This window comes from Armigeres subalbatus, unplaced genomic scaffold (genome assembly GCF_024139115.2).
Source record: "Armigeres subalbatus isolate Guangzhou_Male unplaced genomic scaffold, GZ_Asu_2 Contig226, whole genome shotgun sequence".
Lineage (NCBI taxonomy): Eukaryota > Metazoa > Arthropoda > Insecta > Diptera > Culicidae > Armigeres > Armigeres subalbatus.
Window position 1 is genome coordinate 62041 of NW_026942961.1, and position 17148 is coordinate 79188.

The window sequence follows — 17148 nt, forward strand, 5'->3', positions numbered from 1 at the left end:
CCTTCCTCTTCCTTCCTTCTTCATTCTTTCTTCTTGTTTCTTCCTTCTTCTTTCTTCTTTCTTCCTTCTTCCTTCTTTCTTTGTTCTTCTTTACTCTTTTTTCTTCCTTCGTTTATGTTCTTTATTCCTTATTTTTTCTTCCTTCTTCCTTTCTCGTTCTTCCTTCTTCCTTTTTCCTTCTTCCTTCTTCTTTCTTCCATCTTCTTTCCTACTCCTTCTTCCTCCTTCCTTCTTTCTTATTTCTTCTCCCTTCTTCCTTCTTCCTTCTTCCTTCTTTCTTCTTCCTCCTTCCTCCTTCCTCCTTCCTTTTTCCTTTTTCTTTCTTCTTTTTTCCTTCTTCCTTCTTCCTTCTTCTTTCTTCCTTCTTCCTTCTTCCTTCTTCCTTCTCCTTTCTTCTTTCTTCTTTCTTCTTTTTTTTCTTCTTTTTTCTTTCTTTTTCTTTCTTTCTACTTCCTTCTTCCATCTTTCTTCTTTCTTCTTCCTTTTTTTCTTCTTTCTTCTTCCATCTTACTTTTTCCTTCTTTCTTCTTTGTTCTTCCTTCTTTCTTCTTCCTTCTTCCTTGTTCCTTCTTCCTTCTTTCTTCTTCCTTCTTCCTTCTTCCTTCCGTTTTCCTTCTTCTTCCTTTTTCCTTCTTCCTTCTTCCTTCTTCCTTCTTCCTTCTTCCTTCTTCTTTCTTCCTTCTTCCTTCTTCCTTCTTCTTTCTTCCTTCTTCCTTCTTCCTTCTGCTTTTTCCTTCTTCCTTCTTCCTTCTTCCTTCTTCCTTCTGCCTTCTTCCTTCTTCCTTCTTCCTTCTTCCTTCTTCCTTCTGCCTTCTTCCTTCTTCCTTCTTCCTTCTTCCTTCATCCTTCTTCCTTCTTCATTCTTCCTTCTTCCTTCTTCCTTCTTCCTTTTTCCTTCTTCCTTCTTCTTTCTTCCTTCTTCCTTCCCCCTTCTTCTTTTTTTCCTTCTTCCTTCCAACTTATTTTTTATTTCTTCCTACTTACTCCCTCTTCCTCCTTCCTTCTTTCTTCTTCCTTCTTATCTTTTCCTCCTTTCTTTGTCCTTCTTCCTTCTTTCTTCTTCCTTCTTCCTTCTTCCTTCTTCTCTCTTCCTTCTTCCTTCTTCCTTCTTCCTTCTGCCTTCTTCCTTCTTCCTTCTTCGTTCTTCCTTCTTCCTTCTTCATTCTTCCTTCCTCCTTCTTCCTTTTTCCTTCTTACTTTTTCTTTCTTCCTTCTTCCTTCTTCCCCCTTTCCTCTTCCTTCAACCTTTTTCCTTCTTCCTTCCACCTTCTTCTTTTTTCCTTCTTCCTTCCACCTTCTTCTTTTTTCCTTCTTCCTTCCAACATCTTTTTTATTTCTTCCTACTTACTCCATCTTCCTCCTTCCTTCTTTCTTCTTCCTTCTTCCCTTTTCCTCCTTCCTTTGTCCTTCTTCCTTCTTTCTTCTTCCTTCTTCCTTCTTCTCTCTTCCCCTTCTTTCTTCTTCCTTCATCCTTTTTCCGTTTTCCGTCTTCCTTCTTCTTTGTTGCTTCTCAATACTCAGTTCTCACTTTGTAAGAAAGCGTATTTCAACTATTCGGCCAAACGGCATTCGGCCAAATGGCGTTCGGCCAAATGACCCTTTCGGCCAAATGGCATTCGGCCAAACGACATTCGGCCAAACGGCATTCGGCCAAATGACCCTAAACCGCTGTGATTGCTTTAAACGCTGTGTCTGTGTCAACTTGTCTTCTCCATGTTACTAAATGTGGATAACTGTGTAATCTAAGATTCAAGAATCTTCTTCGAATTATCTATAAATGAAATTCGATATGAGTATATTTCTGAAAGTTTTCAAGCATTTCCACGATTACTTAATGAATAAAGATCTCGATTTTTTTGAATTTTGAAATTTTTGAAACTCTTTAGATTTGGAATAAATTCTACGAAATTTTGTCATAATCAATATAAGTATTCATGCAATTCCAAAATGTATGCTATGTGCTGAAATAGTTAAGTACCGATGAACACAAATTTGGAATCCTAAAGTGTTTTTTATGAGTCATAAATTCCATGAGTCATAAATCAAATTCCAGAATAACATAGGGTTTTTGTAGTTACTGCAGTAACTTATAACTAAAGCAGGCACAAAAGAGTTTTCCGATGATCCTTATGAAATCGCCAAAAAATCAAATGGAACAAGATCTTTTGAGGATTATAAAAATATTTCTTTAATGCAATCCCTGCTATGAGTGCGAAGGTTGCCTAAGTTTTGTCCTAATACTTTCAATGGATGCGTTGTTGATTTTTCTGTCATTGTAACAAAGATTCTTAAGTTTTATAAATTTATATCTTTCTGTGCCAGAATTATATAGCGAGATCAAAAAGCTTCATAGGAATTTGATCAACTGTTTTGCGGCATACCTTGCGATTAACTCGAAGATTTTCGAAAGAATGGTCGTTCGAAATTTCATTGACCGGATTTGTGCACATGTGCTCATTTTGAAGTAGTTGCTTCAGTCTTTTTTGAAGCGGATGGTAGTTTAATAGAACAGAAATATTTATATCTTAATACAATTATGTTTTTATGTTTCTGCGACCAGGATACTAGTCAAACAAATGCAGAACAAATTTATTATTTTAAGCTAGCAACTGAATTGGAAGCGGCATTGATTTTAGCCTAAAAATCGAGAAAATGTTCCCGGGGGTCCAACTTAAATATTTCGATGCTTTGCTGAACAAATGGTCATAGATGTGATAACGCAACAAAAAATATGTTTATAGAATTCATAATCAAAATTAAGAAATATGTAGGAAATATGTAAATGAAATAAAAACTGACTAAGTTGGAATAACTTTTTAAAATTTTCTGGGGGGGGCCACAAGTAGGTCTGGGGGGGGCCAGGCCCCAGCGCCCCCCCCCCCTTATTTACGCCAATGCAATCAAACCACGTCAAACCTTCATGCCAAACACTGTCAAATGCTTTCTCTATATCAAGAAGAGCATTCATTTCATTTATTTAGTCTACATCTATACAGATAACACTGAATCAACAATTTGACGCCACAATACACGGTTCGAGGCCGCATCTCTCCATCCTCGAATACGCCCCACGCTCGCCAAGTCGTTCTGCACCTGGTCTGCCCATCTCGCTCGCTGCGCTCCACGTCGTCTCGTACCTGCCGGATCGGAAGCGAACACCATCTTTGCAGGGTTGCTGTCCGGCATTCTTGCAACATGCCCTGCCCATCGTACCCTTCCGGCTTTAGCTACCTTCTGGATACTGGGTTCGCCGTAGAGCTGGGCGAGCTCATGGTTCATTCTTCGCCGCCACACACCGTCTTCTTGTACACCGCCAAAGATGGTCCTAAGCACCCGTCTCAAGAAGAGCAACTCCAGTCGAATATCCTTCAGATTTGTTGAGCCGAAATTCGTTACTCTTAATAACTGATGGGTGGTTGGATGCCCATGACGAAAACCAAATTGCTCATCAGCAAAAATAGAATTGCCATTAATATGAACCATCATTCTATTTAAAATAATCTTTTCAAACAGTTTGCTTATTGAAGAAAGCAAACTGATTGGGCGATAACTAGAAGCCTCAGCTGGATTTTTGTCCGGCTTCAAAATAGGAACAACTTTGGCGTTTTTCCATTTATCTGGGAAGTATGCCAATTGAAAACATTTGTTAAATATATTAACCAAAAAGGATAAAGAGCTCTCAGGAAGTTTTTTGATAAGTACCGTCAACTGGGGGGAAGATGATCATTTTTAAGACAAAACATGCAATAACAATGTGTGTTTACATTTTAAATCAAAACAAATATTTTCAAAACATGTACTGCTATACGTTGCAATAAAAGATATTTTAGTTACTAGATAAAGATTGTCGCTGTCGTCGCTGTCCGGAACATCTTTTGCTGGCGAGGATAGGGGAGCTAAATGTCAAAGATGGAAAATCCATACGATTTGACAGGTATGTACCACACATGTTTCGGACAACAGAACAAAGGGAACAGTAGCGACAATCTTTATCTAGTAACTAAAATATCTTTTGTTGCAATAATCAACAACTTTAGTTTTCTGAAATGCGTTCGCATTTATTAAAATAAATTAAATTATCACACATTTTTTGAATAATCTGGTTTGGGGTGAAGTTGATCAAGACAGCTCTACTATAACCATTATGACCTAGTAGTCAAAATACACTAGGTTATTTGTATGAATGTTGAATTTACTACGTAAAGAAGTCTAATGCAACGTACACACCAGTCAAGCAGTTGGACGAACATTGACTCCGCCCCCAAGAAAACGCTTCGGATGCTGCTTTGTTTGAACGTGTGTGAAGTTGTTCGAACAACCATTTGACAGTTGGCGGCTCGGTTGGAAAAAATTAAAACGGTTTGATTTTGGTTTGAGTTGTTGGGGGTGGAGCGGGTGGAGTCAAAGTTCGCCGAACATGTTTGAGCATTTGTAGTGAAGTTGAACAAACCACCATATATTTTTTGATGGTTGGTGCTCGAGTTGGTGTTTCGGTCGTTCGTGTGTGATATTGTTGGTCGAATAAATTGATTGTTCGTGTCGCTGTTGGTAAAACTTGAGGGATGTTTGAATAAACGAGAGGTAAAGTCAATGTTGGTCAAACTGCTTGACCGTGTGTACGTTCCATAAGAAATCAACATTTGAAACGAAAATATCGTCATTTATGACTATCTCTCTCTTTCTTCCGCAAAATACATTTTCATGATTATAATCGAAAAACTCGGATTTCTACCTAGCGGTAACATTACTTGAACGAAGAATATTGTTGACTACCGTTTCATAAAAAAAATGGCACTTTTGATTGACACGTCAATTGATCATCTTCACCTCAATGATCATCTTCCTCCCAGTTGACGGTATGTAGAAGATACTAGCCCAAGACTACGCGCAGCAGCTGGAAGTGGCACTCCCAACGGAAGAGCAGCTAGGCGCAGCATCTCTTGAAGATGGCTGGAGCACAGAGAACAGACGTTCATCTTCATTCGCGTACTTGTGTAAAGTTTTTACTGGTCATTTTGAAATATGTCGTTATGCCCCCGTTGCACGGTGCTAGTGTGCTAATAAATATGGTTAAAATTTGCCGTGTTTTACTTTTTAGCGCTAGTGTTCATTCCGAAATGCTCCTAGGCTCGCTCCTAGGTGGCAGCACTACATTGTTTATGTAGTGTATGCCAACGCCATCACTTAGTGAGATTGAGTTTTTATGTCGGGCAGCCTGCGTTGGCGGCGCTGAGGTGCGATTTAAATCTTTACACACGTTTTTACCGAAAATTTGTTCGAGCATCCATGTCTGTTCTCTGTGGCTGGAGAGAGATTCGATCCGCCATTGGAAGCACCGCAACCGCTGCACTAGGCACGGTGGCTCCGGATCAGAGAAACGACTGGTATGACGGCGAATGTGAGCAGTTAGTTGAGGAGAAGAATGCAGCATGGGCGAGATTGCTGCAACACCGCACGAGGGCGAACGAGGCACGATACAAACGGGCGCGGATCAGACAAAACTCGATTTTCCGGAGGAAAAAGCGCCAGCAGGAAGATCGAGACCGTGAATAGACGGAGGAACTGTACCGCGCTAATAACGCACGAAAGTTCTATGAGAAGTTGAACCGTTCACGTAAGGGCCACGTGCCACAGCCCGATATGTGTAAGGACATAAACGTGAACCTTCTTACGAACGAGCGTGAGGTGATCCAAAGGTGGCGGCAGCACTACGAAGAGCACCTGAATGGCGATATGGCAGACAACGGTGGCGGTATGGTAATGAACCTAGGAGCACGCGCGCAGGACATGCGACTTCCGGCTCCGAATCTCCAGGAAATCCAGGAGGAGATCGGCCGGCTGAAAAACAACAAAGCCCCTGGAGTTGGCCAACTACCAGGAGAGCTGTTTAAACACGGTGGTGAAGCACTGGCTAGAGCGCTGCACTGGGTGATTACCAAGGTTTGGGAGGATGAGGTTCTGCCGCAGGAGTGGATGGAAGGTGTCGTGTGTCCCATCTACAAAAAGGGCACGCGTGCAGGACATGCGACTTCCGGCTCCGAATCTCCAGGAAATCCAGGAGGAGATCGGCCGGCTGAAAAACAACAAAGCCCCTGGAGTTGACCAACTACCAGGAGAGCTGTTTAAACACGGTGGTGAAGCACTGGCTAGAGCGCTGCACTGGGTGATTACCAAGGTTTGGGAGGATGAGGTTCTGCCGCAGGAGTGGATGGAAGGTGTCGTGTGTCCCATCTACAAAAGGGCGATAAGCTGGATTGTAGCAACTACCGCGCAATCACATTGCTGAACGCCGCCTACAAGGTACTCTCCCAAATTTTATGCCGTCGACTAACACCAATTGCAAGAGAGTTCGTGGGGCAGTACCAGGCGGGATTTATGGGTGAACGCTCTACCACAGACCAGGTGTTCGCCATACGTCAGGTATTGCAGAAATGCCGCGAATACAACGTGCCCACACATCATCTATTTATCGACTTCAAAGCCGCATATGATACAATCGATCGGGACCAGCTATGGCAGCTAATGCACCAAAACGGATTTCCGGATAAACTGATACGGTTGATCAAGGCGACGATGGATCGGGTGATGTGCGTATTTCGAATTTCAGGGGCATTCTCGAGTCCCTTCGAAACGCGCAGAGGGTTACGGCAAGGTGATGGTCTTTTGTATCTGCTATTCAACATCGCTTTGGAGGGAGTAATACGAAGGGCAGGGATTGACACGAGTGGTACGATTTTCACGAAGTCCGTCCAGTTATTTGGTTTCGCCGACGACATTGATATCATGGCACGTAACTTTGAGAGGATGGAGGATGCCTACATCATACTGAAAAGCGAAGCTAAACGGATTGGACTAGTCATCAACACGTCGAAGACGAAGTACATGGTAGGAAGAGGCTCAAGAGAGGTCAATGTAAGCCACCCACCACGAGTTTCTATCGGTGGTGACGAAATCGAGGTGGTAGAAGAATTCGTGTACTTGGGCTCACTGGTGACCGCCGATAACGATACCAGCAGAGAAATTCGGAGGCGCATAATGGCTGGAAATCGTACGTACTTTGGACTCCGCAAGACGCTCCGATCGAATAGAGTTCGCCGCCGTACCAAACTGACTATCTACAAAACGCTTATAAGACCGGTAGTTCTCTACGGACACGAGACCTGGACGATGCTCGCGGAGGACCAACGCGCACTGGGAGTTTTCGAAAGGAAAGTGTTGCGTACCATCTATGGTGGGGTGCAGATGGCGGATGGTACGTGGAGGAGGCGAATGAACCACGAGTTGCATGCGCTGCTGGGAGAACCATCCATCGTTCACACCGCGAAAATCGGAAGACTGCGGTGGGCCGGGCACGTAGCCAGAATGTCGGACAGTAATCCGGTGAAAATGGTTCTCGACAACGATCCGACGGGAACAAGAAGGCGAGGTGCACAGCGGGCAAGGTGGATCGATCAGGTGGAGGACGACTTGCGGCCTTAGTCTGATGATAAATAAATAAAAAATGTAGAAGATACCATCATCACCCGGGGCTTTCATATTTTTAAATTTTCTGGTGATGGAAGGTGATCAGAGTCAAAGTCAGCATGAGTTACCAATTGGCCACACAGCTGACTTGAATCCGTTAAAACAAAATCAATTGTAGAAGGATTTCGACTGGAAGAAAAACAAGTTGGTCCATTGGGATATTGAATAGTATAATATCCCACAGAACAATCTTCAAATAAAATTTTACCATTGGAATTGCTTTGAGCATTATTCCATGAACGGTGTTTGGCATTGAAGTCACCAATTACGAAGAATTTTGATTTGTTGCGAGTCAGAATTTGAAGATCAGCTTTCAACAAATTCTTTTGCTGCCCATTGCATTGAAAAGGCAAGTAGGCTACAACGAAGGAAAATTGTCCAAAATTTGTTTCAACAGAAACTCCCAAAGTTTCAAAAACTTTGGTTTCGAACGAAGAAAATAATGTATGTTTGATACGTCTATTGATGACAATGGCGACCCCACCACAGGCGCTGTCAAGACGATCATTTCTGTAGATAAAATAATTTGGATCTCTTTTAATGGAGAGTCCTGGTTTTAAATAAGTTTCTGTTATAATGGCAATATGCACATTATGAACTGTTAGGAAGTTGAATAATTCATCTTCCTTACCCTTTAGAGAGCGGGCATTCCAATTTAGAACTTTCACACAATTATTTGGATCCATTGAAACGGTGTACTTTATACTAACCTGAACAGCTTCAGGTATGGTATTTGCTTTGAACATTGCATCAATCATGTGATGCAGTTGTTCAGTTAAAAAATCAAAATCGGAAGAAGACATGCTACCTGAATCGGCAACATGACCGTTATTTTCCGTTGGGACATGGGTATAAACCTCATTTTGAGAAGAGAAATTTTGTCTACCAGCAGCGATGTTTGCATACGTATAGGTACATAGGAAAAATTGGAATTTACTGAAGTGCTTGCTACCCGTTGACGAGCGGCAAAATGTGTTTGTGAATTGTGGTGGGTATGAATTGCTCGACCGGTAACCGGTTTCGAAATTTGAGCGTTTGAAAAATTTCTACCCGTCGAATCTGGGATCCGATTGGAATTTCCCGTCATCAATTTTGCACGGGAATTCAAAACTTTTTTGCGTGAAGGGCATTCCCAGAAATTGGATTTATGATTGCCCCCACAATTTGCGCACTTAAATTTATTGGAATCTTCTCTCACAGGACATGCGTCCTTGGCGTGAGAGGTTCCACCACAAATCATGCATTTAGCATCCATGTGACAATGTTTGGTTCCATGACCCCACTTTTGGCACTTACGGCACTGGGTGGGGTTTTGGAAATTTCCCCAGGCCTGCGGAAATGTTCCCATGTAACACGGACATGGGACATAATACAGGCCTTTTCCAAACTTTTCATATTATTTAGTTCACTTTTGTTAAAATGAACTAAATAAAATTCTTGAGAAATGCCCCTCTGGGAAGAACCAGGGTGGGATTTCTTTTTCATCTTAATTAGATGGACTGGTGAAAATCCAAGTAATTGAGAAATTTCAATTTTAATCTCATCCAGTGATTTATCATCACTGGGGAGACCTTTCAAGACGACTTTGAACAATCGCTCAGTTTTGTCGTCGTATGTGAAGAATTTATGGCGCTTCTCAGTTAAATACTGAAGAAGACGTTTGCGATCGTCAAAGGATCCCGGCAAAACGCGGCAGTCATCCTTCCTAGCAATCTGAAATGAAACCTTGATCCCCTGAAGGTTACTCAAGATTTCATTCCGAAAGCCAGAAAACTCGGCAACAGATACCACAATTGGCGGAATCCGTTGTTTCTTCGCACACAGAAAGAAAAACCATTAATCAAATTAAAAAAATCGTTGGTTAAAATAAAAAGTTTCGTTGGTTCTTTTTCGTAGAGAGTTGTGTATGTTCAAAAAAAAAGTACGTGAACTTTTAAAACGCCAACAGTTAAAAACTTTCATGCCGCTCTGAAAATAAAAGTTCATACTTTCAAAATAAAATTGTTGCACCGTCAAACAAAAATGGTCACATTGTAGAAAAAATAGTGAAATATTTCAATACATACTGAAAACCTCTAAAAATAACATCCCAAAAAATCCTCTTCCCTTAACCCTTCATTCTTGTTTTTCCCCTTTAGTTTTAATAATTTCAATAAACAGTTTCAGTTTTTCTATGTCATGTTTAATTAAACCAATTAGTTAGATCTTAACACAAACGCGATAGTGTCCTCATTCCAAACAGCAGCTGCCAGTTCTACCGACAGGCCTTGATCCGGCCACTCTGCGGGGTGCGCCTCGTACAGACATTTGAGCACAGGGTTTTTTCCGATCAGAAATGCCAAAACAGATGATCTGTAAGCAATATGGAATTAAAAGAACTCGGATGAGTGCCGTTATCTTGATATGCTTAACTACGATATGCTCTAATTTCAACCAATAGAAGCAACACTCAGTTTCATCTACGCTTCATCATTGAAGTGCTGGAGCCAGATTCTTGTTTTTATTGATGGAAGGAATTAGAGCACACTGGCCATTTTCATGATTACGATTAAAATAATATAAACTTACCTTTCGGTCCCGCGAAATCTTCCAGCAGCTCTGTGGTTTCCTCCAGCTTTAGACTCCTGATGGAACAACCGCACAAGAGTTTTAATAACCATGCGTAAACGCATGCAGTTTCTTACTGCTGCTGATTTGTTCTTTCGTGCTGTCATAGCCTTAGGTGAATACTTGGAGAAAAAGAGAGAAGCGATATTTTCTTTTGCTCACTTCTCATGGTTCACAATGGTTCATCGCTTGATGTTTTAAAAGTTCAAGAGCTCTTAGTTTGATAGACACAATTTTTAATGTCACGTTGGACACAAGAGAAAATCAACTTTCAAATAAAAAATAAATTTTAACTGACACTAATTTTACTTTTAATTTTAAGAAAACGAAGCACTTTTTAACAGAAAAGTGCATTACATTCTATAACACAATATTTGTTTTTTGTGTGCATGAATCGAATCACCTGTGCTAAAGGTAGATTCGATTTGCTCAATTTCATCATTAATCAAATCGAACTGATTGCTCAGTTCGATAGGAGAAGAAACAATGTCAACATTAGATTTAGAAGGAATATCTGAAGTCTCCAGCTTCCAGGATTACCAGTCTCCAGGATTACCACCGCTGGTCGGAATTTTACTTCCGCAAACGGGTCCAACGTAAAACGAAGGCACGGGTCATTGCAAAGATCGTAACGGGATCAGTGGGTACAAATAGCGCTGAGAAGCACTGTTGAAATTAAAAAAGCTTCGGGTAGTATTAAAAACTTCCTTCCGCAAAGAGAGAAAGAACCGCACAGCACGAAAGCACGATGCGGTCTGAACTCAAATTCATAGTTACACACAGAACCACATTTTATTCCCTTTTATTTCTCTCATATCTCTCATCAGAACTCTCATCAGAAACACGAAGAAGAATATTTTATTGTCCAGATGATTCGCTGATTTTCACAAAATTCTTTAGTTATATTGATTTGTGTGTTCGTATGCATAAAAATATTTCCTAGAAGGATATTTGTCGGAATGGGTGCACTTAAGAAAAACAACCTTTCTTTAATATGTCCACTATAATATGCAAGGATCTTGATATAGTTTTTTAAGTTATTTATTAATTTGATCTACTATATATTGAAACTTCATTTAAATATAGGGGATATTGATCTAAATCAGACATTACCCAGCTGCCTGTTAATTAGCTAAGGCCTTATTTTATTATTCAAGTGATTTGCTAAAATTAGCACAATTCACTAAATTCTCATTCATTGATGTTTTTGTGCATTAAGGCTCAAGACTCCGTAACTTTGTTTTGTAAATTAATGACGTTATTGCTTGTAAGTATTGGTGAGGCAACTTGTACGAAAAAGTGACGAAAATTTGAGGTGGGTGGAAATGGGGTGGTAAAAGCTTGTCAGCTGCTACATAATGTTGCCAGATGCAACAAAACGTTTATTTTTGAGCATTTATGAAATATTTATTATATGGAAACTTATTTTAAATTTCTTCGTACACCACTGGGCTTTCAACATACAGTGTTGGGGAAAGTACAGTAAAACATTTTGATTCTCCGAATATTTACATTTTATCCGGTAAAATTTCGTGCACTGAGCAGTCGAGCACACTGAGACAGTTTCCCAAATAAATGTAAGACGAAATTAAGTTTTTTTTATTCTTCACCCGCAGACTGTTTGTTTGCTGCTGCGTGAGTCTCGTGCCATCCATCCACACTTTCTTGTGCGCAGTGCAAATAGAACTGAATCGAGTTGAATTAGGCTGTGGCACACAGCCTTGAAAAAGTGCTAGACACAGATTCTGATTTATTAGTTCTAATCTGTAAAATAAGTAAGGAATAACGAAATGTATATTTGCCACCAAAACCAACTATACGTTGAAAAAATTATTCTACGAAAACATTGATTGTGGGGGGAGAAAATAGTAAAAGTATGTGCTGTCGTCTGTTTGGTCGTGGCTGCTGCTGCGGCTGCCGTAGTTTTGTTTTTTTTTTGACTGCATGGTAGGATGAATGGAACGGTACAATTAAATGTCAACCATTATCCACCCTGCCAACAGAAGCTTGCATAATCTTTTCTTTTTTTCTGGTTGATTTGATTAATTCGACAAACCGCAGTAATTATTTGATCAAATAAATCTGGCAACGATGAAATGATGATTCTTTTCTTGTATATGCATAAAGTTGTTTGCGTGTCGACTAACATATTCGATGTATTGTTTTGATATTTCTAAGTTGCTTTGCCGAGATTTTGAGCGCACTATTTCACCTAATGCGGTAGTGAATTTGGGTGTTCCGAATTTTGCAACATTCACAATACGGCCGTCAAATTTGTCTCTCACTTCAAATTTTTTTAAAGCAGTTTTCGTTGGTTTTTCGACATGAAGTGAAGAAATTGGTGTTCAACATCAAAGACAAAAGTGAAAGTTAGGTAGTGAATTATGTTTAGTTGTGATAAAATCAAGAAAACGGCGAGAAAAGAACAAGTGAAAAACTGAGTGCATGTGTATGTGTGTGTCTGGATCGTTCGGAGTTGGTGTGTGTATAATTAGCATACGAAAATTTGTCTAGGAAAAAAGCAGTTTTAAGCGCTTTTTAGTCAATTAATTGATAATTAATCAGCTAGGTGAGTGAAAAATTCATATGAAAATACCATGAATATACGTTGACAGAGGTAAGTTGGTGAATAGCAGTGAAATATTGAATTTTGGCTAAAATTGCATTAGTATTAGTGCGAATGAGAACAAAATCATCTTCATCATCAAATTGATTACGGTTTATAGAGCCTTAAAAGAATTTCACTGTATAGGGGGTATTAGACAGAATGAGACACTGGACGATGCACCCTAAAAAAGAAAAAAAAAACCTCTCTTTAATATGTCCACTAAGTAAGCAAGGATGCTAATATAATTTTCAGAGTTATTAATTGATTTGCTCTAGTTGGTTTTAAAATTTCATTTAACTATAGGGGATATTTGGCAAAATCAGACACTATTCAACCCCCTAGGAAAAGTCACATTTCATTGTCCAAATAATTCTCCGATTTTCACAAAATTTTCCCGAGCTTTCAATTTGTGTGTTCTGATAAATTGAATAAAAACGGTTCAACGTATAAGGGATATTGGACAAAATTAGACACTGAATGGACCATGCAAAAAAGGAATAGCCTTTTGATATACCTACAATAGTCTTCAAGGATCTTAGTACATTTTCCTAAAATGAAAATTAATTTGATGTTATACTTTTGAAAATATTTTTAAATTATAGGGGGCATCAGACAAAAAGAGACACTAAACATATTCCCAGTGAATTGTCCGAGGTTAACACTATTTGATAGTCCTGAATTCCGTAACTGACAGTAACTCATTTGATGATCTCCTCGAATCTTAAATGTGTATCATCTGAAGCATTTTATAGGGGGTATTAGACAAAATGAGACACTTATCCGTGTTCAAAAATATATGGAAGGCCTATTATGATATTTCCATAACACAAGTCAAGGTTTTCCCAGTCTTTTCGATTGATGTGAACATATGCATTAGCAAAATCCTCTAATTGTAGGGGAAATTGGACAAAATAGGACACTTCCAGTATTCTAACGGAAAAGGGGTCGGCACCATCAGATTCTTTGGATTTTTGTGATTTTTTTAAGGTAATCTCCAGATATGTACACTACATATCGTGGTTGATTTGCGTCCGTTTTTTTGGCTCGAATTTGCACACTGTGCATCGGGTGAATTTTTCCGGCCGGTTCACACGTGCTGCATTTTTTCGGTTTTTGTTTCCGATTTTAAAAGTAGATAGAGGCTTAAAAAAATATGGGTTCTTTGGGAAAGTTGACATTAAATAAGTCAAAGAATCAACTGAGACAATAAAACAAGATACAATTTTTGACGGGAAAGGTCAAGTGGTCGAGCTGAGTCGATTTTGAATATAACATTATGGATCTCCGAGCTTTCTAGCAAAAATTTGGATTTGGGGTAAACCTATAACAACCTTTACGTATCCTTCGGCAAAAAGGAATGATCGTTTGGCCGAAAATCATTTAGCGGAAAGGCATTTAGCCGGATAATACATCAAGCCGAGAGTCATCGAGCATTTGGCTGAAATCGAGGTCGAAATAAACGTTTGGGCGAAAAGGTTATACAGTCGACTCTCTACATCCCGATGTTCTATATCTCTATCCAGTTTTCCGCAAACGGATACAGGGGATGTCCAAAATAACTGGGATAGGCAAATTTTGGGCATAATTAGATGTGTTGTAACTATGTCAAATATTATCCGATTTGGACAATTCAGGGATGCCTGAACTAGAAATTTAATGTAGTTTCACCATATGTCCATGGAACCGGCCATGGCCATCGGATACCGGAGATATTCCGGGTTTTTCGAAGGTAGGTTCAGAAACGTAAATTCGTGGTGGGTATTAGGATAAGTGGTGGTTAGAAACAGAATAATATTAGTAACCACAAATAAAGTAGGGCTCTTTCTGATTGGAACCATATGTTGAAATTCAAAATCGGACCAGTATCAAGTGAGATATGGCCATTTGTTTAGAATCGGTGCCGATCGGGAGTTTTAAAAGGGACCAGGCCACAAATTCATTTGAATCAAGCTTTTTGACCGATATTCCATTATGATTACATTCCAGAAGTCTTCTGTCACGTCTAGAATGAAAAACTAACCAAAAAGACGGATTCTGAAGTCGCTGGGGTGCCCCCGGGGAACCCGTAGAGGGGACATTTAAGTTTTGGCACCAAAGCTAGCCATTCGACGGTTCGTTTTTCATGGCTTTCTATCAGGAAGCGAGGTATGAGTATAAAATGGACCATTGATGGCTATGACCGCTTCCGGGACCTACGGATTGTCCCCGGGGAACCCGTAGAAGGGGACATTTCTGTTTTAGCGCCAAAACTGGTAATTCGACGGTTCGTTTTTCATGATTTTCTATCAGGAAGCGAGGTATGAGTATAAAATGGACAACTGATAGCTTTGACCGCTTCCGGGACCTACGGATTGTCCCCGGGGAACCTGTAGAAGGGGACATTCCAGTTTTTGCGCCAAAATTGGTCGTTCGACGGATCGTTTTTCATGGTTTTCTATCAGGAAGCGAGGTATGAGTATAAAATGGTCAATTGATGGCTTTGACCGCTTCCGGGACCTACGGATTGTCCCCGGGGAACCCGTAGATGGAGACATTTCTGTTTTAGCGCCAAAACTGGTCATTCGACGGTTCGTTTTTCATGGTTTTCTATCAGGAAGCGAGGTATGAGTATAAAATGGACAATTGATAGCTTTGACCGCTTCCGGGACCTACGGAATGTCCCCGGGGAACCCGTAGAAGGGGACATTCCAGTTTTAGCGCCAAAACTGGTCATTCGACGGTTCGTTTTTCATGGTTTTCTATCAGGAAGCGAGGTATGAGTATAAAATTCTTCCGGGCCTACGGATTGTCCCCGGGGAACCCGTAGAAGGGGACATTTCTGTTTAAACGCCAAAACTGGTTATTCGACGGTTCGTTTTTCATGATTTTCTATCAGGAAGCGAGGTATGAGTATAAAATGGACAACTGATAGCTTTTACCGCTTCCGGGACCTACGGATTGTCCCCGGGGAACCCGTAGAAGGGGACATTTCTGTTTTAGCGCCAAAACTGGTCGTTCGACGGATCGTTTTTCGTGGTTTTCTGTCAAGAAGTGAGGTATGAGCATAAAATGGACAATTGATAGCTTTGACCGCTTCCGGGACCTACGGATTGTCCCCGGGGAATCCGTAGAAGGGGACATTCCAGTTTTAGCGCCAAAACTGGTCATTCGACGGTTCGTTTTTCATGGTTTTCTATCAGGAAGCGAGGTATGAGTATAAAATGGACAATTGACGGCTTTGACCGCTTCCGAGACCTACGGATTGTACCCGGGGAACCCGTAGAACGGGACATTCCAGTTTTAGCGCCAAAACTGGTCGTTCGACGGATCGTTTTTCATGGTTTTCTATCAGGAAGCGAGGTATGCGTATAAAAAAACAATTGACGGCTTTGACCACTTCCGGGACCTACGGATTGTCCCCGGGGAACCCGTAGAAGGGGACATTCCAGTTTTAGCGCCAAAACTGGTATATCGACGGTTCGTTTTTCATGGTTTTCTATCATGAAGCGAGGTATGAGTATAAAATGGACCATTGACGGCTTTGACCGCTTCCGGGACCTACGGATTGTCCCCGTGGAACCCGTAGAAGGGGACTTTTCAGGTTTGGCACCAAAGCTAGCCATTCAACGGTTCGTTTTTCATGGTTTTCTATCAGGAAGCGAGGTATGAATATAAAATGGACCATTGACGGCTTTGACCGCTTCCGGGACCTACGGATTGTACCCGGGGGATCCTGTAGAAGGGGACATTCCAGTTTTAGCGCCAAAACTGGTCATTCGACGGTTCCCCGGGGACAAATCCGTAGGTCCCGGAAGCGGTCAAAGCCGTCAGTTGTCCATTTCATACTCATACCTCGCTTCCTGAGAGAAAACCATGAAAAACGAACCGTTGATTAACCAGTTTTGGCGCTAAAACAGAAATGTCCCCTTCTACGGGTTCCCGACGAACAATCCATAGGTCCCGGAAGCGGTCAAAGCCGTCAGTTGTCCATTTCATACTCATACCTCGCTTCCTGATAGAAAACCATGAAAAACGATCCGTCGAACGACCAATTTTGGCGCAAAAACTGGAATGTCCCCTTCTACAGGTTCCCCGGGGACAATCCGTAGGTCTCGGAAGCGGTAAAAGCTATCAGTTGTCCATTTTATACTCATACCTCGCTTCCTGATAGAAAACCATGAAAAACGAACCGTCGATATACCAGTTTTGGCGCTAAAACAGAAATGTCCCCTTCTACGGGTTCCCCGGGTACAATCCGTAGGTCCCGGAAGCGGTCATAGCCTTCAATGGTCCATTTTATACTCATACCTCGCTTCCTGATAGAAAACCATGGAAAACGAACCGTCGAATGACCAGTTCTGGCGCTAAAACAGAAATTTCTCCATCTACGGGTTCCCCGGCACAATTCGTAGGTCCCGGAAGCGGTCAAA

General features: G+C 41.0%; 1 protein-coding gene across 1 annotated transcript; it reads right to left on the reverse strand.

Annotated features, from left to right (window-relative positions):
- Positions 1-9684: 9684 nt before the first annotated feature.
- On the reverse strand, positions 9685-10338 carry LOC134203785 (uncharacterized). Its single transcript, XM_062678638.1, has 2 exons — positions 10093-10338; positions 9685-9876 (listed from the first exon to the last, which is right to left on the reverse strand). The coding sequence occupies exons 1-2, from the start codon at positions 10236-10238 to the stop codon at positions 9720-9722; spliced, it is 303 nt and encodes a 100-aa protein (XP_062534622.1). The 5' UTR covers positions 10239-10338; the 3' UTR covers positions 9685-9719.
- Positions 10339-17148: the final 6810 nt, after the last annotated feature.

Bases quoted from the DNA above. Each gene is read 5' to 3' on its own strand.
- LOC134203785 (XM_062678638.1), bottom strand. From the start codon at position 10,238: ATGACAGCACGAAAGAACAAATCAGCAGCAGTAAGAAACTGCATGCGT. The intron at 9,877-10,092 runs GTAAGTTTATAT...TATTGCTTACAG, and splicing joins AGATTTCGCGGGACCGAAAG to ATCATCTGTTTTGGCATTTC.